Source organism: Thermobia domestica, chromosome 10, assembly GCF_964235325.1.
Source record: "Thermobia domestica chromosome 10, izTheDome1.hap1.1, whole genome shotgun sequence".
NCBI classification, from domain to species: domain Eukaryota; kingdom Metazoa; phylum Arthropoda; class Insecta; order Zygentoma; family Lepismatidae; genus Thermobia; species Thermobia domestica.
In genome coordinates, this window is record NC_137463.1 from 6,044,256 (window position 1) to 6,069,796 (window position 25,541).

The 25,541-nt window shown below is 36.8% G+C and overlaps 1 protein-coding gene across 2 annotated transcripts in view; it reads left to right on the plus strand.

The window, feature by feature from the left end:
* Window positions 1–25,541, plus strand: part of LOC145662259 (ADP/ATP translocase 3-like) — a 73,755-nt gene that overhangs the window by 11,560 nt on the left and 36,654 nt on the right. For both annotated transcript variants that reach the window (XM_081727639.1, XM_081727640.1), the window contains exon 2: window positions 5,272–5,533. In XM_081727639.1, coding sequence (XP_081583765.1) covers window positions 5,272–5,533 — 262 coding nt within the window. The remainder of the gene's footprint in view (window positions 1–5,271; window positions 5,534–25,541) is intronic.

Consider the following 25,541-nt stretch of genomic DNA (forward strand, 5'->3'; position numbering starts at 1 on the left):
TACCAAAATTTGGATAGTTAGATTTCAGGATATAGCCATTTTATCTTTAAACGATTTGAAGTAGCGTGCCCCACACCCGAGGTACATACTTATCAATTTGTAGAAAAATCATTTTAGTATTTGCGTACTTAGCGTCAAAATCAGTAAGAATGAAATGAAAAAGAGGAGCTTGAGGCACGTGAGGTGAGGAAATGGAGGCACCGCATAAGATTCACCTGTGTTTTGTCGTTGATCGACCTCGATATCCACTGATACTATTGGTGACCGATGCCGGATTAGTTTCGCGGATTACGTAGATTTGTTTGATGAGTATATATTGATTGATTCGTGTTCCCAAGAAAAGTGCCGAGTGCGAGTGAATTTCCGACGAGTGCAGGTTGTGCTACTCAAGCGCTGGGAATTGAAGGATCCACAACTGGTAAGCCAGGATGTCTGCCAAGATTCATTTGCCCATTTCTATTGCCAGAGTTTGCCATAGCAATGATATAGCCTAGAGCCGAAGTCCAAACGAAGATGAAAGTGAAAGAAAAGCCAGGTTCAAATCGCAAGTTACCCTTTTGAAAGAGAAAACTTCGGTCAACCCTCGTTAGTGCGAAAAACTCGTGCCCCCACATATAGGATATATTATAGTTGTGGTGACAAAATAAAACCTTGAGGAACTCCGGCCTGTGGGATGAAAACCTGGGATTGTGCCTGATTTATTTGTATGAAAGATGATCGATTATGAAGATATTCACTATAAGTCGAATTAGCTAAAAGTCGAACGTACGATAATGGTAGAGTGTGGAGTGATTTGAGAAGTACTTTGTGCCATACTATGTCAAATGTGCGCTCAATATCGAAGGAAATAAGGACAGGTGACAGCCGTTTATTGAAATGGTTAACAAGATATTTTAACAGTTGGTCCGTAGTTATAAATGATGATCTAAAGCCTGCTTGTGTTGAAGGTAAAGTAGAGTTAGAAAGGAGTCTCTTTGCTCCGATGTTTTGCAGAATACATCGATAAGACTAATGACCGATAGGATCTTTATGAAATTTTAAGAACACTACGATTTTGGCCAACTTCAGAAAGTAGGAATAAAGCCAGTAGTGAGTATAGTCGTCTCGTATATAACTTAGCGAGGATAACATGAAAAGTTGTAGGTGCCTGGCGAAGTTGGTTATAACTAATAGTATCGGCCCCAGGAACTGCATTCCAGCAATTACAGTGAGCGTCGACGATATCAGTACAGATAATTGGAGTAGTCATTGGTTGGGTCGGATCAAGATGATGATCTATAGATACTGTGAATAATAGTTGTTCAATATTGCCAAATGTGTCGATGTTAATGTGTCTCTGTTAATGTGTCGATAAGATAAATGTGTAAATAGTAGAGTAGAATGGGAGGTGAGGATATCCTCATAATGATTAGCAAAAACTGTTTTCTTTCTCTATATCGGGGTAGGTACGCTGCCTTCAACATGACTTGGATAGTGTGAACCGCGCTTCCGATGAGTAAGGCACTTGAATAAATTCCAGAATTTTGTAGAGTTTGTCTGATTGTGTAACTGTCTGCAAGAAATTCCCCAATCCAACTGTTTCCGTGTGATGATGTAATGCTTGTTCATGCGCTGAAATTGATGATGAAGCAGTAAAAAGTGCTGATCGTGCGTCCTCCTGTATTCTAGATATTTGTGAGAGCGGTGAAGTGTGATAGCGTGGTGAGGTAAACTAGGACGGGTAGAGTGCAAGTTTCCTTAGATTCGGTAGCATCGATGACTATGTTACTTAAAGATGTAGAGACACTGTTTATGTCATCGAAGGATGTGATAGTAGTGTTACTAGATTGAAGCTGCTCGAAGATGTAGAGACTATGTTGTTCCAGTCGACTTTAGCGAAATTATATTTCATGCTAGAAACTTGTAGTTCTGTTGTATGAGTACCAGACGGAATGATTGTAAGAAGGATAGGCAAGTGATCACTGCCCACAGAGCCGAGTACCTCTACGTTAGTTTTAATTAGTAGATTATTACTGATTATAACATGAAATGTGGTATTACTCTCAGCTCGAGTGTGATTTGGGAGAGGTATGCAAGAGCTTGGAGTGGTTTGTAGAAAGTCCTGGAAACGCTGTTGCTGTGCCGGTGTTCGAGAGCAGTAGTTTATGTCGGCTAGGATAATGCAAGCTTTAACTTGAGATCGAGGTACGTGAGAAAATTATAAAGTAAAAAGGTTGAGTGAAGCGAATATAAATTATTGCCAAAGTCAGAGTAAGTGGTGGAAAATAAACTGTTGCGATGATGTGTTAAGAGTATTGATCAAAATACAGTGGTATGATGTGACGACGAGGTAATGAGTGTTTGATATAAATAGCGGCTCCACCACGAGCAATATTTTGAGGAAGATAACGAAACAAATCTTAATATGGAAACAAAAAACGTTCTGATCTTTTTAAGAAATCGACGTTGTGCAATGATGCCATCCATGGTTTCGAGCAGAACTCTATTAGTTTGAAACGAACGAATATTAGCAAAGAGCAGTTTGATTGCTTTTCCATTCATGTTCCTGTAAATTCTATTCATGATTGTAGTAAGTCCTGGAAACGCTGTTACTGTGCCGCTGTTCGAGAGTGATAGTTTATGTCGGCGCAATAACGGTGCCTCCCATATGAAGATGAAAAATGTTGAATGCAGTTTTTGAGGTGTGCGCAAGAAAGCATCACACTGAAATGGAAGCACATCTTGTAACACTAGTGTGATAAGTTGTAAGGTATTTTCCACAGTTGGAGGATGTAAAAGCGAGATTTGAGTTCCTGTTGAGACATTGGTAGATGTGGATGACGTGTGAAGACGCAGTGGAACAACGGTCTCGGGTTCGTCAGGTAAAATTTAGGCTTGCTTTGACATTGATAGGAATAAGTAGGATAATTGCCATTACAAGTATTACAGATAGAAGGCTGATTTAGTAATGTGCAGTTTTTAACGTTTTAGATCCTTTTCAATGAGAACAAACTGATAGAAAAGTGCATTTGTTGTTAGATGAGAGTTATATTACAAGCTGTTTTCGCAGCGTAAAGAGAGAGATAGTGGCATACGAGAAGCCTTAACTCTGTGATGACAGCGAGAAATGAAATCCTCATTTTGAAGCAGAACATCGATGAGATCTTTAAGTCGGTGAGTAAACGAACCATGTATGTTGGATCTGAGGCATTTTTAATACAAATTCCACGAGTAGGATGAATTTCATTGGCCTTGAGTTCCTCTAAAATTTCTTGTTCTGTGATCGCGGGATCAACACTAAGGATCACTACAGAAAGCAGTGGAGTACGCTGAGATGCCGGTGGTGTTTTGTGACTCGAAGTGTATAATAACTGGATCTTTGCGTTGGTGCCAAACATGGCTAGACCCACCTTATAAATTAGGTGTTGGTAGAGATTCGAATTAGTCGTTTTAAGGATGATGCCGTTCTGAGTTTTGATTAAGTTGATATAAATGCAGGCGAGTGCAATATCGTACCAGACTAAAATAGAAAGATTTGACCTAATTTAAATTAGGCTCTAGTTGAGTAAAGAGGATGGAGATCATAGAAAGGTTGAAGAAATTCCTTCCATATGAGTAACAACAGGTGTGCCGACTGCGAAAGTAGACGCTCATAAGCCGGGTGTAATCTTTGGGAGACTCCATAAAACCTCGGTATAGGTAAGACAAGCAGGTAATCGGAAGCGTTCTCGATTTCTAGGAGGTGAAACGTGAGAGTTTTGAGAAGAACCTGATGTTTTTGTGTTTCGAGAATGATTTTTTTCCCACCGAGGTTCTCGTGGTGTTCGTATAACCGTTGGTAGGAGACGTTGGTGTTTCCCTTTACTGGATGATGAGAAGTCCGGTGTGCGAGGCATGGGTCATCATTAATGACTTTAGAAAGGCGAAGCTTTTTGCCTGTCGATCCAAAATATATAAAGTGGCAAAAACCCATAAAATGCGTAAAATATCTTTTTGCCAATCCTCTGGAGAGTGCATTTACATTGTTCTCGGAAGTACGTATGCTATACTTCGTCACCCTTAATACAATAACAACTCTGAGAGAGACTAGGCTCTACTCAGAAAAAGATGCTCGTCTTCTTCTACTATGCAGATGTGATTACAATAGTTTTGCGTCCTTAATAGCTTCTTAGTAGTGATATCTCATCTACAAATTTCACATGCCGTTTGTCAGATGCTATGTTTAAATTGTATTTAATTTAAGCACAGGGCGCTGTGACTCGTACTCTTGTGGCAATCACGTTGCTTCCCATAACTTTCAGAACATCTTGCGTTCAATATTTCTCTATTTCCTTCACTGGTTGTATTTCCTGCACGATGTTTCTAAAATTATTTCCGGTTATGCTTGATAATATCATTGTGTTCGTGAGTGACCTAGCTGGTTGTGGTATAAGTAGTGTATTTGCCTGCTAAGCTGTTTGGTAGGTTGAGCGTGGGCATAAACCCTGCTCCATCCTGACTGAGTTTTCCATTCGTTTTCCTCAGTCGCAGCAGACGAATGCCGCAATGGTACCTTATGTAAGGCCAGGTCCGTTGTCTTTCCACATCCTTGTCCGTTTCCTATCCCAGACTGAATCTTAGTCTTTAAGACCATAAATAAGTGCAAATTGAAATTTTGGGGGCCGCGGTGGCTCAGTGTTAGAGCGTTCACCTCTGGTGCTTGGGGTCCCGGGTTCGATCCCAGCACCCGCCAAGTGAACTTTGTGGTGGACAATCACCGTGTGCGTGGGTTTTCCCGGGGTTCCTCCCACTTTCTTCATTCCATCATTTCATTCATTACTCATCATCACCGTCTCCTGTAGCCAAATCTGCATATGCGTGGGACGTAAAACTCAAAGATTTCATTTCATTTTTTTTTCAAATTGAAATTTATGAATGCGATTTTGTCACTGTACGATTGATAGCAGTGTTGACACTTTACACTAAGAAAATAATCGTACACATTTTTATCATGATTTTTTAAGTTTCTGTGGCCCATGTTCTTAAACAGATTTGTCACTCATAGCCCCCTGCTCGTTATCGGGAAAATAGTGGTGACTGTTACACTCGTCAATTCCCTGCCCAATGTCATTGTTGTAACTTCGTAACCATACATTTCCGGATAATGGTGATATGAACGTTTTTTTACTTGTTCCCCCATACAGATTTCCACCCTGTATAATGTTCGGTTGTGCGTATTTGTTACACCCTGTATAATGTATTGATCTCTACAATAAAATATTTACTAAATTAACAATATACACTCTCTTCCAGGCATGATAGATTGCTTCATACGAATCCCAAAAGAGCAAGGCTTTGCAAGTTTCTGGCGTGGTAATCTTGCCAATATTATAAGATATTTTCCAACTCAAGCCCTGAATTTTGCTTTCAAAGATAAATACAAGCAAATTTTTCTGGGCGGGATCAACAAGAAGGAGCAATTTTGGCGTTGGTTCGTTGGAAATTTAGCATCCGGTGGAGCAGCTGGAGCAACTTCCCTGTGTTTCGTTTATCCTTTGGATTATGCAAGAACAAGGTGGGTGCTTAGAGATCTATCTGAATAGAGAATAACTAAAAACATACTCAAAATCGTACTTATAGAACTTAGTATTAAACATGAAATTAGTACAGTGTCTTGATCATAGATAAACTCTTTTTCCCTCTTTGAAACTTACGCATTACCACACACATATGCTATAAATTATACCCAAATAGTCCAGTCCCTGGGCATAAGATCCATAGGAATTTCGAGGTAGACTTTTATTTATCCAAGTAAGGCATGTCTAAGCGATGGGAAAAATCTTGGGTAGACATCTGGGAAGTCGGGAATAACTTGGCAAGTTTGAAATTCAATATGGTATCCATGCAAAATACCTTATTTTTCTGAAACGGGAATATTTCATCAGGTAATGGAACCAGAAACTTTGTGTGTGTGTGCTAAATTAAAGAGCATGAATAAAGTAAGTAGGAAAAGTTGGTGAGGTTCTTACATGGTGCCGCCATTTTTAAATATGGCGGCCATTTTTTGACATTTCAGTTTTCGAAGTACTTTTTTTTTTTTGTAATTTCATAGAAAATAGCTGTGATTCTATCATTGATATCGAAAACAAACGCAAAATAAAAGTTATAAAAGATAATCAGAGCTTTCCAGAGCTACTGACATCTTTTATTTAAATTTGACGAAGCTAGTGACATTTTAGTAGTTCATGGTTTCGTTTCGGATTAGATTAAGGAAAATGAAATCAACCTGCCCATGATTTTCACCACATGTCTTACTCAGAGATACTAATCGTGAGATCTATATGTCACAGTGAAAATGGAGCTTATGGATAAATGAATAATAATAATAAAAATAATAATAATAATACGAGGAGCAGTCAAAGAGTTCTCGGGATGTTCTTATAGTCTCAGTGTTTATGGTGCAATCACAATGAATCTTACACAGTACATTTCTTAGATTGCCTAATTATGAAATTGACAAGTATAAACACGTTATAACAGGCAGTGTACGAGTAATGTAGCTGAACTGAAGAGTGTGTGGTAATCAGTTGGCCCAATTTCACACAACTCGAGCAACGCGCGAACATCAACTTCATGCGCAAATTGCGGAAAATCTGCTTCAGAGACTTTGATAGCCGTAAAAAAAAAAAAAAAAAAAAAAAAAAAAAAGTTTTGTATCATCGGATGTTTGGCTCTTTTCATAGCTAAAAATGGGCCTTTTCCATTTCGCCAAAGCAGAAGAGATCAAGGCGACGCATCAACTTCGTCAGATACCAAAAGAAGACTTTTGTCCAAGGATCTTATAAAATAGAGGATCTGCCCTTACAACAAAATCTTGAAGCCATACGTCACAGTTTCGCCACCCCTACTCTGCCCACTCCGCCCAATAGGATCGCAATGTTTTGAGCCAACAATCATGGCGGAAACGAAAGTAGCCAATCAGACGATGGCAGAAACGAGAGTAGCCAATCAGACGTGCCGATGCTCGGTTGTTTTTTGGCTTCATCGATTTAATAGGATGAAGATACGTATGGGCAGATCCTCTATTTATAACATCCTTGCTTTTGTCGGTGTTTCCAGCAATCACAGGATCGCTGAAACAAGTATGTGTTTGTTCCAGAGGTGCCTACTTTGAAAGCAATTAAGTAAATGTGTACTTATATTGTATCAATTAAGAGTTTCCGACAAAATTCCGGAAACTTTTTGACTGACACTCGTAAGTTAATACTAATAATTTGTAAAATATCATAACAAAAATATAAATATTGAATATGTTGTTATTGAAAGTAGTAAACTAGTAAAAATAATAACAGCAGCACGTTGATAATAATGAGAGAAATTATGAAAACAATCTTCTATAGCATATACATCATAATTTGCGCATAATTACATACTTGTTTAATGTTATCAAAATCTACAGTCTCTGTAAAGCATTATCAAAAATTACTTCCTTTTTTGGATGTCTTATAATCCTGTAAGCTGAAATATTTTTTCGAGCTTGGTGAGACACTAATTAAAGGGTGTGATAAAGTTCGGTTACATATTTTTCTTATGCATGGATTGATGAAAATGAGTGAAATGAAGTTTTAGTATTCAGGGTTCCCGCTCGTCCTGGAAATCCTGGAAAAAATGAAAATGTCCTTGAATTGATTTTGCCCTGGAAACATGCTGGAAATGTCCTTGAAAATGCATTTCTATCCTTAAAATTTACAGAAATATTGAATGTTAGATTTTTCATAATTGTAATGAAGATCTTAATTGATTGCTATTTTTGTTTGCTATTCCTGTTTTTGTGCTGAATTATAATTTGTCATGATCCTGCATCTGTGGATGGTTGGCTGGGAGAACTTCCCTCTTCTTTCATCCACTAGTCTTTCAACCCATTCTTGGATGCTGTCTTCACTAGCACTATCCTCCAGAAACTGTGCTTTGTACCAGTATCAATCCTGTATTAATACTATATTTGCATTAATATTCATTGCGTAAGCTACTGTATTTCTCATTTCACTGATGTGAGTTTTGAACTTACAGTTGCAACCCTGTTATACTTTCCCGTGTTTAACTCCTGGAAAATTGATGCTTTGTCCTGGAAACGTCCTGGAAATGACCTGGACATTTTTTTCTGAAAGAGAGCGGGAACCCTGAGTGTTGTATTTATTACGTTCCGTGTACTATGTATAAATCACACCTTGGTATAGAACATGTTAGAAAACATTAATACATATAGTTAATTGATTACAACATACGAAAGTACTATTTACATGAATGACATGAAGTAAAACAATGATAATTACTATAGTTACTCTCGAATTTTTGTTCATGTCCATCATTTAGAAACTCATTGATGAGATAAAATGCATCATTGAATATTTTTTTCTTACTGCTGTCTTAAACTTATTAACATAGCCTATATAACCGATTTAACAGTTTCAAGTAATGATTGAACAATTTAATGGTGTCCAGAAGAAACATTTTCTACACGTTTCCAATGCACATGCAGGAACATGTATATTTTCTTCACCTCTTTTATTATTACTATTATATTACATTTTTGCATACTTCCTAATTTTGTTCTATGTGCAGTCTGTCAGGAAAGTAAATGTACACCTGTTTTTTGAGTCTGGCATTCCTGCGATCCAGCCATGGAGAATATGAGAATTAAATCAATCAAATGTTTACTGAGGGGCAAGATGAAAAGTCTAATCTGAATAAGACTGCAGAGGGGAACAAGCTGGGAATACAACTAGTGCATAGTGTAAATAAAGAACGACACCGAAAGAGAAAGCCGGAAACAGCTGCTAAGCGAAGAAAAAAGAGTAAAAATCGTCGAAGTGGGAAAATAAAATACAAATACAAGCAAATACGCCGACAACTAAACGTTTAACAAACTATGATCTTGGTGTAGTGGTTAAGGTGCTGGCTTACAAATACAAAGGACGTCAGTTCGAATCCCTTGCAAGGATATTTTTAAAATTTTTTGTTAATAATGGATACAGCTCATGAGAGATGGTAAAAGAGGTCGTATTTAGTCTTTCGTAGCAATTATTATTGGTAATGTTTAGTACTGATAATATTTTTGTCTTTGCGTATTGTTTTTATTTTCGTCTTCATTTCGAAAGAGGAGAATATCCGAACAAATGCCACCAAAATTTCTCTTATTTTGAATGTAAACGCCATTTGCAATTAGTGAAGAATAAAAATTGAACGTTCCGACGTAGTTGCAAAAAGTAAAAGATGGAAGTGGAAGGGTTCGAACCCATACTCATGGTCATTAAAAATATAATCACTATGCCTTAAACCTCTCGGCTACAATTTCTACGTTGAGTACTGGGAGAATTATGATTAGGTTAGGCTGGTCAATACGTTTTGCAAAGAGGCCCGGTTTATCTCTGACGCAGCACGGGTGCGAGAAGAAAGAAGGGTGCGAGGCACTTTCGAAGACCATCACCCTCAGACATAAACCACTTTAAGTTCGAAAGTTCCTCTGTGTGTGTTTCTCTGTCTATCTATCTGTCTGTATATATATAACGCTTTTTGTTAATGTCATAACCACCGTAATTTTCAGCGGATTGAGACCAAACTTGGCACAAACATTAATTGTTGAAATATCTTGAATGAGTTCGTTAGCCACAATAATCACATGAAAATGTTCAAAATGGCGGCCCTTCAAACTCTAATACTGTTTGTACACCGTCAAAGAAAGCTTGAAGAAGACCATTCAATACCTCAAATTTACACGTTTAAATGAATATTGTTCAAGACACTTGAACAAGAGTCTCGAATGAACTTGAAACGACGTTTACACGATCATAGAGGTATACCTATTGATAAGTGTCAGTCCAAAACAATTGACTGAAACTATGAAAACAAATGAACGAAACTGCGCACTGATCTACTTTAGACCTGTACATGAATAACTATATTAGCATTTCTTTCCTAACTTTCTCCAGGCATTCGGAATTTAATAGATATATTAAATCGTTTAGAAAACAGATCAGAATAGATACTGATAACATAATTCAGAATAGATACTGTATTGTTTACTTCACTAAACGAAGAAAGGGGTATAGAAAGCAAAGATGTCGCATCAACGAGATCGATCAGAGGTGGCAGACGCGAAAGCAGATGTGTAGTAATACAACAACTTTGGTTAAATTGATAATTCGTTCTGTATCCTGTAATAGATCGTATCACAACTTTACGCGACTGCAGAGGAAGACGGAAGAGATCGTATCACAACTTTACGGAAGAGATCATGTAGAAAGCTTTCCTAACCCTATCATTTAAAAAGCTTTACTAACCCGATCATATAGACACAAATGGATGTAACTGTGAGTACTACAACTTGGATTTAACGAAAGCCGTTTAGACATTCAATGGTTTGCAGGGTTGTATATTCACTAAAAGGTAAGACACAATACAATTCTTCATACCTCAGGTTCCAGTAGCTAGATACATGCAATTTCTGGTTAGATAATGAAACTGCTGTCGGATTTTAATACATGACGTATTGCAGGATACAAAATGCTTTGCATTACTTGTTTGTATGTAGACAGCTATTAGTTTAGTGTTCTGAAAGGTTGTGTGTAAACTAGGGATGGCTAATTCCTTAATTTTTACTTTCCGGACTCCCGAAAGTAAAACCTGACAAATTCCGAAATTCGGAAAAAATCCGGAATTTAGAAATTTCTGATTTCGTAAACATTCCGTAATTTTTCCAAATTCCGGATTTTTAAATTCCGGATTCTTTTCGAATTCCAAAATTTTTCGGAATTTTACCGAATTCCATAATTTTAAAAATCCGAAAAGTGAAATTTGAGCTTCCGAAAAATAAATTTCTCTCGGTTAATATGTATTGTGGCGGACGTAAGTTTTTGTCCAGGCGACTGCTTTGAAAGAAATGCAGAGTATGATAATTAAATCTGTCATATCTGTAGTTTCGTGTGGAGAAGAAACAAACTTGTGAACCAAAGGTTTAAGAACAACTCAAGTTATTAATATAAACTTTGCCGAAGATTATTCACTTGTATCATAAAGGAAATACGAAAGATGTTTTGAATCGACGAAATATAGCATACAACTTTGCAAGTGAAGGCAGAGAAACCTAACGTAACCAGACTAAAGACGAATCGTTTACCGCGCAGTGATCGCGGTTCAGTAATCAAGGCGTTTGACCAGTAATCCGGAGATTCTTGATTCGAATCCACGTCCGGAAGCTTTTCTTTTACTTTAGGGTTTTTGATGGCGATTGATCGGCGATGACATACGTTTTATTATATTCAGATTTTTGAATAGTTTCAATATTTGAACTATCAAATCTACAGGAATAATAATAGTAATAATAATAATTACTATTATCTCGTAAAAGGTTAAAAGTAAAGAGCTAATTATCGCTCGGGCCATACCATGACAAGCAGAAACGTGATATATGGAAATTGTTTAATGTTGCCCACGAGAAGAAGAATTTCTCATCTCGTTTCTAAAACAAGCAAAATAACATGAGAATTAACATTTTACATTCGAGACGAGACGAAAAGTATCGTAAACATTTCTCATCTTGTCTCGATTCTCGAAATAGTGTATGTGCATTTTTTTAAGTAACAATTGCTCTGTAGATTAAATCTTATAAGCTATTTTGTTACTTTGTATTTTAGAGCTCATTGAATTATGGTCTGTGTAGGTATTTTTGTATTTATAATTATTTATATATATTTATAATTATTTCTGTATATCCTAAAAATTAGTTTATTATATGCCTTACTGTTGCGTGATATTCAGTTATTTTTATTACAGTTATTTTCCTTAAAACATATAGTAGAATACTTTCTACATGAAACTTTAGTGGAACGCTTTAGTTTTAAATTTGGGTAGTTGCATAGGTGTGTCTTGAAGGTACGGAACCCCTTCCCCGAAATCTTTACTTTTAAGTAAGTTTTGTCAAATTTTAGAACAACTTTAAAATTTAAAATACCATTATTATTATTATTATTGTTATTATTATTATTATTATTATTATTATTATTATTATTATTATTATTATTATTATTATTATTATTATTATTATTATTATTATTATTACTGAAATGTTGTGAATTGAATGGTTCCACCCAGTTCCTGCCTAGTAGCCATTGTGCTGGACAAACACCGTGTGTGTAGGTTTTCTCCGGATTTCGCTTCTTCCCAGTTTCTTTATTACAAAATTTCTTTCATTCTCATCATCGACGTCTTCTGTAGCTTAGCCGGAATAATTATTACTTAAAAACAAATTCTCTTAGGGCTCTGAGTTCAATAGCGCTACTTTCTACATGAAATTTGCCTGGAAACATTCCGTTTAACAATTAGGTAGTTGTAGGGACGTATACAGAGGGTACGTCCTAATGATCAAGACACTTCTCTCCAATCTCGAAAATTTTGTAACCTTTCCATAACGCTAGGGGTGATTTTATAGATATTAATCAAATCTGTCCTCATACGGAATTTATCTTCTATATTATTATATTATTATTATTATTATTATTATTATTATTATTATTATTATTATTATTATTATTATTATTATTATTATTATTATTATTATTAGTGAATATTTGATACCTTACAAGTAAACATTACGTTTGGGTGAATCGAGTTGCTGACTGAGACACATATGAGAAAGTAGTACTAAATGTGGTCAGTATTTCAGTGAAGTTGTAGGTACGAAGCTCCAGGGGTTTAGGAGATACAGCTACCAGAACATCACATGGAAATACAGAATAGTCTTCATACAGTTGGAGGTAAAAGCCCTGTAAGAGCTCTTGTAATGACAAAAGGTGAATAACAAATATATGGGTACATATTAGGACTAGGGGGAAGTCATATAGTAAGGGTATATCTGACGGCGGCCATCTTGAAATCCGCCATTTTCAATTACGGTTAAGTTTTTAAAATAGGAATAGGGTCATGTGATACATGATTTAAGGCGCAAATTTAATCAGAAGAACAATGGTGACGTTAATTTTGATTTACGCGCAATTGGTAAAAAGTTACAGGGAAATTAAATATTGTTGCAGCATATGTATTAGTCCTTTATATAGCTATTAATAAGGTGTCACTGTTATGTGTTTTATTTAAAACTTTTGTCTGATCCAAAATGGCGGATTTGAACATGGCCGTCATCAAGGCAACTCTTACCATAGACCTAATATTTATCCACGTGCTTTTTATTTAATTATTATCATTAACACAAAATTTACAAGGTGGGGTAAAGGACTAATACATATGCTGCAACAATATTTAATTTCCCTGTAACTTTTTACCAATTGCGCGTAAGTCAAAATTAACGTCACCATTGTTTTTCTGATTAAATTTGCGCCTTAAATCATGTATCATATGACCCTATTCCTATTTTAAAAGCTTAACCTTAATTCAAAATGGCGGATTTCAAGATGGCCGCCGTCAGGTATACCCTTACTATATGACTTCCCCCTAGTCCATATATCTGTTATTCACCTTTTGTCGTTACAAGAGGTCTTACGGAGCTTTTACCCCCAACTGTATGAAGACTATTCTGTACTTTCATGTGGTGTTCTGGTAGCTGTATCTCCTAAACCCCTGGAGCTTCGCACCTACAACTTCACTGAAATACTGACCACATTTAGTACTACTTTCTCATATGTGTCTCAGTCAGCAACTCGATTCACCCAAACGTAAGGTTTACTTGTCAGTATTACGTCCTATTAAAGTGCAAATAAGCATACTGAAGTTAAGAAAAATGAAAAGAAATTTTTGGACCCTCAATTAGGGTGAATTGCCTTATAAGAAAGACTTTGGAAGGAAAAGAAAGGGAGAAAGGTGTCAGCTCCTGGACAATATGACAATCGAACCTTCGGATGCCTTAACAGAAACTAAGTAGACTTTGTCTTCATCACGATACATAGTATTGCCCTTTCTTTGGGTAAAAGACTTTGGATTATGTATGCATCATATTGATATTTTAACAAAATATGCATACAAATATAAAAAAGAATAGTTCCTATTTACAAATTTTGGTTGAACAGACATACGGAACGTGTTGGAAATTGCAAACGAAAATATTATTATTATTTCTAGCAAGAGTGGAAGAACTTAAAAACAATTCCACAATGAAACAATAATGTTTCAGACACACTTATGACTCATACTTTAGGTATTCATGAATTGTTAGCTAAACACGCTAAGTTTTCAGAGTACGAATCGAGATTGTAGACTGTGACGTCATGTTGTCAGTATTTCCCCTGTGAAGGAAGTCGTTTCAACTCTAACTTGTAAGATCGAGAGAAATTGACTATTTTTCATGTCAATATACGTCAGAAATATCAACATTGTAAATTATATTTTTTTCTTAATTTCCTCACAGGGAATCAATCCGCGGACCCCTATGTTATGAAACGAATGCTCAAGCCACTACCCTAAGACTGCTGTGTTAAGTAAGAGTCAAGAAACACTCGTCTATGTAGCAAATTGCACACGTTTAGGATTCCAATATTTTATTAACGATGAAACACTGATTTCGGTCATGATAAAATACTATAGTCCAGAGAATTCAAATTTAAATTAAAAAAAAAAGACTTATAAACACGCAAGAACATGAAGGAGAAAATGGTCTTAAGAGTTATTCGAATCCTTAACCTGGAGCCTCAGACCAGTCTTTTTTATTTATTTATTTATTCACCGAAAGTACAGGGGATGAACAAATAATTCTAAAACGTTTGCAAGAGTGTGAAAATCATACGTAGTATGGTGTAGGGCCTCCTGCTGCGTTCAAAACAGCTTGGATCCGACGTGGAATGGACATATATACCTCCTGAATCGTGGTGTGTAGAATGTTGTACCATTGTTCCTTCAAAACATGCTCCATTTCCTTAAGGGGCAATGGCTCAATTATGTTCAGGTCTGGTGATTGTGGGACCCAGGGGAGGTGCGATAGCTCCTTGTCATGCTCCTCAAACCATGATTTCACCGTTTTTGCACCGTGACAGAGTGCTAAATCATCTTTGTAGATCACTCACTATCAGGGAACAATATTTGGGCCATGGGTACAACCTGGTCGCCCAAAATGGCATCATAAGCCTTAGAATTCATCATTCCATGCAGGGCTATGATGGGAGCTGCAGAAAACCACTGTCCATACTGCAACAGAACCATCCCAATGCTTTACAGTTGGAAGCAGACAGTTTGTATCATAGGCCTGCGACGGTGTTCTCCATTCTTAAATACGACCGGTTGTTGGAAACAAGGTGATGGTCGATTCATCGGACCACATTACGTGTTTCCACTGCTCATGAGTCCACGCCTTGTGATCCTTGCACCACTGGATACGCCTATTCACATTTACTGCTGTGACCAGAGGTTTGGCGATAGCGGCCCTGTCATCAATTTTCATTTTATGAAGTTCCAGTCGCACTGTTTCGATGAGTTCATTCGCCGGAATTGAGTTCAGACGTAACTTTCATTGCAGTGGTCTTCTTTTTAGCTGCTACAATCCGCGTTAATGCCCTCCGGTCCCTATCTGGCAAAATTGTCTTTCGACCACTGTTGTCCTTTGCAGACGTCGTTTGCCCATGAATTGTGTATGCCCTTGTGACATTGGACACAGTGCATTTCGATAACCCCACAATGTTCGCCACTTTGCCACTGAAGCTCCAACCAGACGGGCACCAACAATCACGCCACTTTGGCAGTCTGTCAGGTCGCCCATTTTGCCGTACTACTTTCACACCACGACACTTACAGGTGAACTTGTTACTGCTAACGGAAGAGGAAGGTCCACATGACACATTGAAAACAAAAAATCGATCGGCAACCACAACACGTGCTGTACAGAGGAGGGCCAAACTTACGTGTCTTGTATGAAGGGTTTTTAGATTTTTTGTTTACTCCGTGTATCTTCGTAACTTACCTCTATTCGGTTATTCTCGTTTTACAGTTATTTCCAGTAACGAAAGGGACACGAACAGATACATCGAGGACATTTAATATTTCAAAGGTCCTCCCACCGGGAATCGAAACTGAGACCCCACCTACTAAACTATCTAATGGGTGGGGTACCTGGTTCGTTTCCAAGGCAAGTAAGCTTGAGACGGAAAACGTGCTCGTGGGTTTTCTCGGGACACTCTTACTTTCTCATTCCACCAATTCGTACATCAGAATTCACTTGGTTTAATCACAGTCTTCCTTAACCTAACAGACATAATCGTGGGACATTAACCGTAAAGATTACTTTTTCAAGCTGTTAACCCAAACCAATCCGAACCGAAAAACAGTTGTATTTTCTATTGCTCATTAACGTGTTTTCACAAAAAATATATAGAGAAAAACATGGGGAATCGTAATTCCATTCAAAAGTGAAACAGCAGACTCATAATACCTTAACCTAAAACGAAACCATTACATATCGTTTGGAACTTTTCCAAAATATGTACGCATATTCTGAAAAGTGGCAATATAGTATCGTTTTGAAACAAAACTGAGCCATATTACGGTTCTTTTTCTGAAATAAACGAACACATTCTGTTTCAAGCTTAAACCAAACTCATACCAGTTAACCGAGTCGTGGGTCAATGAAATCGACCCACGACCCACTGTGACCCACGACTGACAACCACCACCCACTGTGACCCACTCTGACCCATGACCCACCATAAGTCATCACCCACCATGAACCACTCTGACCATGACCCTCCACCCATCTTGACCCACTCACCCACCACCCACCATGAACCACTCTAACTTACCACCCACCATGAACCAGTAACCCACCAAAACACATTGTCATCAACTCTGACACTTGATCCACGGCCTCTTCTCTACCGACTAAAGAGTGTACACTTATAATAAAACAAGGTTATGAAATTCTAGCTAATCTGAGTTTGAATTTCTAAGGGTCAATCGCTCAAGCACCGCTCTGTTACAATAACGTTGGATATGACCTTTACGATATAAAATGGTAAAGTGTTTTCTATGGGTAAAATTATGATGAATTTCAATTAAATTACCATGGTCTAATTATTTCCTTGTTGAATTATCGATACTATTCAGTGGGAAAACGGATGAAATTTTTAAAATCCGAAATTAAGGTAAGAAAGTTCGTTCCCAAGTCAAGTAAGCTTGAGATGGACAACATCGTGCTCGTGGGTTTTCTTGGGACACCCCCGTAAATGTGTCTGAAACGTGTTCCATAGTTTTGGAGCTATGGGCCTTTTAAACGTTGATATTTTTTGGCAGCCTATAACTCCGAAAGGAAGCATTTGTGCACCCAGATTGGTCTATACTTTTTGTGTTATATTGGTGTCAGGAATCACCCCCAAATTTTCTTCGTTGTTTTGAAATACCCTATATATATAGACCGATGGGCGAAAAGTACAGTTTCAGAGCTAGGGTTGTTCAAAATTGCGAAAAAGCTAAATTTCAGGCCTTATTTCGAATTCCAGAAACTGTTGATGGTGGTCCTTATCAGCGTAAAGGTAGTTACGCATGCACAATCCAAAAATGCATATTACCTCACTTTTCAATGATTGTACAGAGTATTCCGCGCAGGGCGTGATCCTCAAGTATTCGCTCAATAGAGTTTTCAAATATACTTTGATTTCAAGGAGGGTCCAAAGTAGACAGGAGGTAAGCCTTGACAACAATCGACATCCAGTGCTTCGGAGCGAAATCGGAAGTGTTAAGAACCTGCAGCTCCATGTTTTTTTGTGTTCGGAATAATGTGTGATGTGATGTATTTCGTCACGGAATAATTCACGTTTTCTTCACTTATAAGCGTGAAAGAAAAAAATCGCAGCATTCTTTTTTTTTTTTTCGAGTACGAGAGACCGTGATGTTGACGATTCTTTTCACTTCGGACTTCGCGCCAAAGGATTCCGTGTTACGGCTGCCAAGGCATATCGTTTGCCTACTTTGGACCAATCATAAATTCAGAGCAGTCAGAGCATGACTCAAAATTGGTTGATGGCATTTCTGGGAATTTCACCCTGCAGAAAATATTCATCATACCCATTGAAAATTAATGAAGTATGCATTTTGTATTATGTAGGCATGACTTCCTTTACACTAAGAACGGCCACTTCACGATTTCTATAATTCGAAATAGGGCCTCTTAATTTTTTTCGCGATTTTGGGCAGATATAGCTCTGAAACTATGTATTTTTCCCATAGGTTGATAGGAACTTTTTGACTTATTTTGATGTGAGGAATCACCTTTTACAGTTTGTCGGTCTAGTTAATTAACACCCTATATATATATATGGGCGGAAAGAGCGGCCTATAGGGGTTTTATCTCCAAATTTGAACTACATAATGGCAGTTGATTTCGCGAGACAATAGTAACATTAACTACAATCTAGGTACTAGACGGATTCCACCATAGTTGGAGTGGGTCAAGTGGGTCGTGGGTTAACAGCATGTGACCTACTGTTGACCCACCTCGACCCACCACCCACCATGGCCCACTACGACCCACCACCCACCATGTTATACTCTGACTCACCGACCAACACTGCTCACTGCATTGTAGGCAGCATCTTCTGAACAGCATATTTTTCTTCACCCTCGACACTAGCCATAGAAACTAAATACACGTTTCTGATTGGTTGCAGTTTGCGATTGTCCAAACCTTCTGGTGTATATATTGTGTATTATAGTAGCAATAGAAGAAAATTGTCACTTTTTTGGAATTGAAGAACATTGAAGAAGCAGTTGAGGTTAAATTTATATCATGGCAGTCAAGGTGGAACAAATCGACCCCGCGGGGCTTCTAACCCATTCCTACTACTACTGCTACTCCTACTACTCTTACTACTACTACTACTACTACTACTACTACTACTACTACTACTACTACTACTACTACTACTACTACTACTACTACTACTACTACTACTACTACTACTACTTATACAGTGGAATCGTATAACAAAACTGCACACGTAAGGTAAGTAAATAACATTTTTGAGTATTATTTTTTTATAAAAATAAAAAATCCTTGACCCGGGCTTGAACCCACATCAAAAACTATCGTAATTACTAGCTCATTGCGCTAGTACACTCGCCCACGAAGACCACCAGTAACAGCCATTTCATTTCTGCTACATTCATGGTACGTGGCGAGAGACTGATAACTCCAACTAACCTGAACCGCGTGTTTAGCTCCTATGAGTAGGGTCGAGGGGGATTTAAAAATATTCTCCTGAACACTGGTGAATTTGTCTAAGTTTTAGTTCAAGGCATCCATATGCCTTTTCATTTCTATGTTTACTTACCTGAGATGAGTATCTCTAAGTGAAAAAATAAAACTTGAGGCATTTTGGATATTGATATTTGTAATTGTAATAATAGGAATAGGACTTACACTATTACTTGGCTTTCGAGACACAGCCGGTGAGTTTTTAGATTAGCTAACTACTGGAAAAAATACATTTTTGAATCACTATAATATATAAATTATAATATAAAAAACTCAATGTAACTATGTGTGAATAATGATAATGGCCAAATGACAGTAAAATGAAATGAAGTTTGGTATGTAGTTAGGTCTTAATTCAAACTGGGATGTTACTATATTGGTTTCATTATAATAATTCCCTAAGGGATATTGGGGATACAAATTTTTGCGAAAAAAAAATGAGTATCTCACAATCAGTACAACTTACTGAGCTGGAATTTAGTATATTAACTCTTTATTGAAAATGAACAGAACGTCTAGCATGTTTTAAACTTCTCCTTTATGAGGAGGAGCGGCACTTTCTACATATGGTAAATTGATAGTGGGTTAGTTTGTAAAAATAATCGAAAACGATCGATATTACTCGTAGTTGAGAAACAAACAATACACTGCTTCGTATCATATATCCATATATGCTTACCATGCGCTTTCTACTATAATAATGCTGAAGCTTGTTTATTATATGAAGCCCTTTGAGCACATGGCAATTAACCCATAAAGTTATGAGAAAAATAGACAAAATTTGTAATGTAAGCTTCTGTACATTGGTCTACTTACCTTCATTTAGAACTTCATCTGTTTTTTCACTGAAAAGTATCGATAATTCAACAAGGAAATAATTAGACCATGATAATTGAAATTAATCGAATTTTACCTATGAAAAACACTTTATCATTTTATATCGTAAAGGTCATATCCATCGTTATTGTAACAGAGCGGTGCTTGAGCGATTGACCGTAGAAATTCAAACTCCGATTAGCTAGAATTTCACAACCTGGTTTTATTATAAGTGTAAACTCTTTAGTCAGTAGAGAAGAGGCCGTGGATCATGTGTCAGAGATGATGACGATGTGTTTTGGTGGGTCAGTGGTTCATAGCAGGTGGTGGGTCCGAGTGAGTCATGGTGGGTGGTGGGTCAGAGTAGGTCACGGTGGGTGGTGGGTCAGAGTAGGTCACGGTGAGTGGTGGCTCATGGTGGGTCGTAGGATAGATTGAATCATGATGGGTGGTGGGTCAGTGCCACTTGGGTTACGTTTTCATTGACTCACGACTCGGTTAATGTTTTGTTACGGTTTAATCTTGAACCAGAATGTATTCGTTTATTTCAGGAAAAAGAACCGTAATTTGGTTCAGTTTTATCTGAAAACAGACACTATATTGCCACTTTTCAGAATATCCGTATATATTTTGGAAAAGTTCCAAACGATATGTAATGGTTTCGTTTTAGGTTAAGGTATTATGAGTCTGCTGTTTCACTTTTGAATGGAATTACGATTCCCCATGTTTTTCTCTATATATTTTTTGTGAAAACACGTTAATGAGCAATAGAAAATACAACTGTTTTTCGGTTCGGATTGGTTTGGCTTAACAGCTTGAAAAAGTAATCTTTACGTTTAATGTCCCACGATTATGCCTGTTAGGTTGAGGAAGACTGCGATTAAACCAAGTGAATTCTGATGTACGAATTGGTGGAATGAGAAAGTAAGAGTGTCCCGAGAAAACCCACAAGCACGATGTTTTCCATCTCAAGCTTACTTGCCTTGGAAACGAACCAGGTACCGCACCCATTAGATAGTTTAGTAGGCGGGGTCTCAGTTTCGATTCCCGGTGGGAGAGCCTTTGAAATATTAAATGTCCTAATTGTAACTGTGTTCGTGTCCCTGTCGTTCAAGGTTACTGGAAATAACTGTAAAACGAGAATAACCGAATATAATACAGATAAGTTACGGAGATACTTTCGGTGAATCAGAAAAAAAAAGTGGTCTGAGGCTCCAGGTTAAGGATTCGAATAACTCTTAAGACCATTTTCTCCTTCATGTTCTTGTGTGTTTATAAGTCTTTTTTTTTAATTTAAATTTGAATTCTCTGGACTATAGTATTTTATCATGACCGAAATCAGTGTTTTATTGTTAATAAAATATTGGAATTCTAAACGTGTGCAATTTGCCACATAGACGAGTGTTTCTTGACTCTTACTTAACACAGCAGTTTTAGGGTAGTGGCTTGGGTCCGTGGATCGATTCCCTGTAAGGAAATTTAAAAAATGATCATTTACAATGTTGATACATCTGACGTATATTAATAGAAAAATAGTCAATTTCTCTCGTTCTTACAAGTTAGAGTTGAAACGACTTCCTTCACAGGGGAAATACTGACAACATAACGTCACAGTCTACAATCTCGATTCGTACTCTGAAAACTTAGCGTGTTTAGCTAACAATTCATGAATACCTAAAGTATGAGTCATAAGTGTGTCTGAAACATTATTGTTTCATTGTGTAATTGTTTCTAAGTTCTTCCACTCTTGCTAGAAATAATAATAATATTTTCGTTTGCAATTTCCAACACGTTCCGTATGTCTGTTCAACCAAAATTTGTAAATAGGAACTATTCTTTTTTATATTTGTATGCATATTTTGTTAAAATATCAATATGATGCATACATAATCCAAAGTCTTTTACCCAAAGAAAGGGCGTTACTATGTATCGTGATGAAGACAAATTCTACTTAGTTTCTGTTAAGGCATCCGAAGGTTCGATTGTCATATTGTCCAGGAGCTGACACCTTTCTCCCCTTCTTTTCCTTCCAAAGTATCTCTTATAAGGCAATTCATTCTTATTAAGGGTCCAAAAATTTCTTTTCATTTTTCTTAACTTCAGTATGCTTATTTGCACTTTAATAGAACGGAATAGTGAGGTATCAAATATTCAGTAATAATAATAATAATAATAATAATAATAATAATAATAATAATAATAATAATAATAATAATAATAATAATAATAATAATATAGAAGATAAATTCCGTATGAGGACAGATTGTATTAAAACCTATAAAATCACCTCTAGCGTTAGGGAAAGGTTACAAAATTTTCGAGATTGGAGAGAAGTGTCTTGATCATCAGGACATACCCTCTGCATACATCCCCAGCTAATTGTTAAATGGAATGTTTCCAGGAATTTCATGTAGAAAGTAGGGCTACTGAACTCACTAGAGCCCTAAGAAAATTTGTTTTGTTTTTAAGTAATAGTTATGCCAACTAAGCTAGAGAAGACGTCGATGTTGAGAATGAAAGAAATTTTGTAATAAAGAAAGTGAGAGAAAGTGGAACCCGGAGAAAACCTTCACACACGGTGTTTATCCAGCACAATACCTACTAGGCAGGAACTGGGTGGAACAGGGTGAACCATTCATTCACAACATTTCAGTAATAATAATAATAATAATAATAATAATAATAATAATAATAATAATAATAATAATAATAATAATAATGGTATTTTAAATTTTAAAGTTGTCCTAAAATTTGACAAAACTTACTTAAAAGTAAAGATTTCGGGGAAGGGGTTCAGTACCTTCAAGACACACCTCTGCCACTACCCAAATTTTAAACTAAAGCGTTCCACTAAAGTTCCATGTAGAAAGTATTCTACTGTATGTTTTAAGGAAAATAAGTGTAATAAAAATAACTGAATATCACGCAACAGTAAGGCATATAATAAAATAATTATTAGGATATGCAGAGGTAATTGTAAGAGTTTTGCTACAAAAATACCTACACAGACCATAATTCAATGAGCTCTGAAATACAAAGTAACAAAATAGCCTATAAGATTTAATCTACAGAGCAATTGTTACTTAAAAAATGCACATACACTATTTCCAGAATCGAGACAAGATGAGAAATGTTTACGATACTTTTCGTTTCGTCTCGATTCTCATCTCCAAAACGAGTCGGTAATTTGAGTTTGTCTTGTCCCGTCTCGAATGTAAAATGTTAATTCTCATGTTATTTTGTTTGTTTTAGAAACGAGATGAGAAATTCCTCTTCTGGTGGGCAACATTAAACAAAACCGAAATATTCTATCCAAATATCACGTTTCTGCTTGTAATGGTATAACCTGAGCGATAATTAGCTCCTAGTTTTTAATCTAGGAGATAATAGTAATTATTATTATTACTATTATTACTCCTGTAGATTTGATAGTTGAAGTATTGAAACATCCGAGTATTCAAATATCTGAATATAATAAAACATATGTCATCGCCGATCAATCGCCATCAAAAATCCTAAAATAAAAGAAAAAATTGCCCGACATGGATTCGAATCAAGAACCTTCAGATTACTAGTCAAGCGCCTTGAGCACATTTTTTAAGAACTTTATTGACATTGAAATACAGAGAAAGTTACAAGGATATGTACAATTCACAGCCTCACTGAAAGTGTAACACATTATTCAAGAAAAGCTCACTTGTTTAGTTCATTTTTATTTGTTGGTTACGTCATAAGAAAGTGTCGGGACTATTGCGGATAAGTAGTTGGCAAAATACTTTCGTTTACATACAGGAGAGAGCTTCAAAGCCTGGTATGTTAAATACATTTCATACATTTGAATATACAATGATCGTGCTGTTACAAGAATAAACATGATAGTTTGTACTCATGTCGACTAGTGTCATTGTCGACTTCCAGCAAAGAAGGAACACGTGATCATTGTATACAACCCACGGAAGTGATAGCTGTTAATACAGTGGTTGTAATCCTTAACGACACAGTGGGTGAGTGGACAAAGCACTGGCTTTTCGCGCCGGCCACCCGAGTTCGAATCTGTCTTGGCTCGATTTTTTATCCATTTGAGAGAAAGTATTGTTTCTTTTCGCTACTAGTCACTCTTTTCGTATTTTTCGTCGTCCTTCACAGTTAAAGTAACTGTCTATTCTTATTCTTTCTGCGAATGATGGATCTTCTCTTTGGTTTCACGTCAAACATGCACACGTAATGCAAAGACGCTGTTGATAATAACAATAATATTTTTAAATGTTACTAGCTAATTCGTGCGTATATTTCGCACAATATAATTTTATATTATCATGTGGAAATAAGTAAGGCTCGCTTTCGCCCCATTTTTTTTCGATGCGCCTTCTCTCGATAAAGTTGACATTTTGTCTAAAGAGGGTTTTGTTGTGGCCCCATGACTTCCCATGACAATGCCTCTTCGTTCGTTTTGCATTGAAATCGCTTATTATTCTGAGTACTATGAGCGCATACTGTCCAACGTTGTTCCCATCACTCTACCATTTCCCGTTCTCTCGACATAAATTGTTAATATTTTGCCTGTAAGGAAGATATGGCGTTTATTTTATTTACCACTAATGTTGCCTACCACTATTTGCAATGCAATGTGTTACTAAATAGCAAGTCAAATAAGACTCCTCATCATTCATACTCCTGAACTCGAAATACATGATTTACAGTTCTCTGTGTTAGGGGAAAGCACATTTATTATATTATTCTTTCAAATAATACGTTTCACAAGTTACTTCACTTGCAATGTGTAACTTCGTATCATCTCTAACAATCGTGTTATTCCGATAGGAAAATATCCCCCCTGCAAAAAAAAAAAAGCCTGACCGTAGCTAAAAGGGCGCGAGCCTTCTTTAGGTGATTAATCGGATCCAATATTTCAATAAAAGAGGATAAGTCCCTGCACACAAATATTTCAGTAAAAGAGGAAAAGTCACTCAAACATCGTGAATACCCATTTATGGTCGAAATTTGGTTCCCTTGGAATTTTTTAAGAGTTTGAAGGACCGCCATTTTGAAAATTTTCATCTGATTATTTTGGCTAACAAACTCATTCAAGATATTTCAGCCTAATCTAACCTAAACACAAGCCTCCCAGTACTTAACGTAGCAATCGTAGTCGAGAGGTTTCAGGCATGTAGTGATTGTATTTTAATGACCATGAGTTTGGGTTCGAACCTCTCCACTTCCTTTTTTTTTTTTTTTTTACTTTTTGCAGCAACGTCGGAACGTTCAATTTTTATTCTTTACTAATTGCAAATGGCGTTTACATTGAAAATAAGAGGAATTTTGGGGGCATTTGTTCGGATATTCTCTTTCGAAATGAAGGCAAGAATAAAAGCAATACACAAAGACAATTATCAGTACTAAACATTACAAATAATAATTGCTACGAAAGACTAAATACGACCTCTTTTACCATCTCAGGTGGCAAGGGATTCGAACTGACGTCCTTTGTATTTGTAAGCCACCACCTTAACCACTACACCAAGATCAT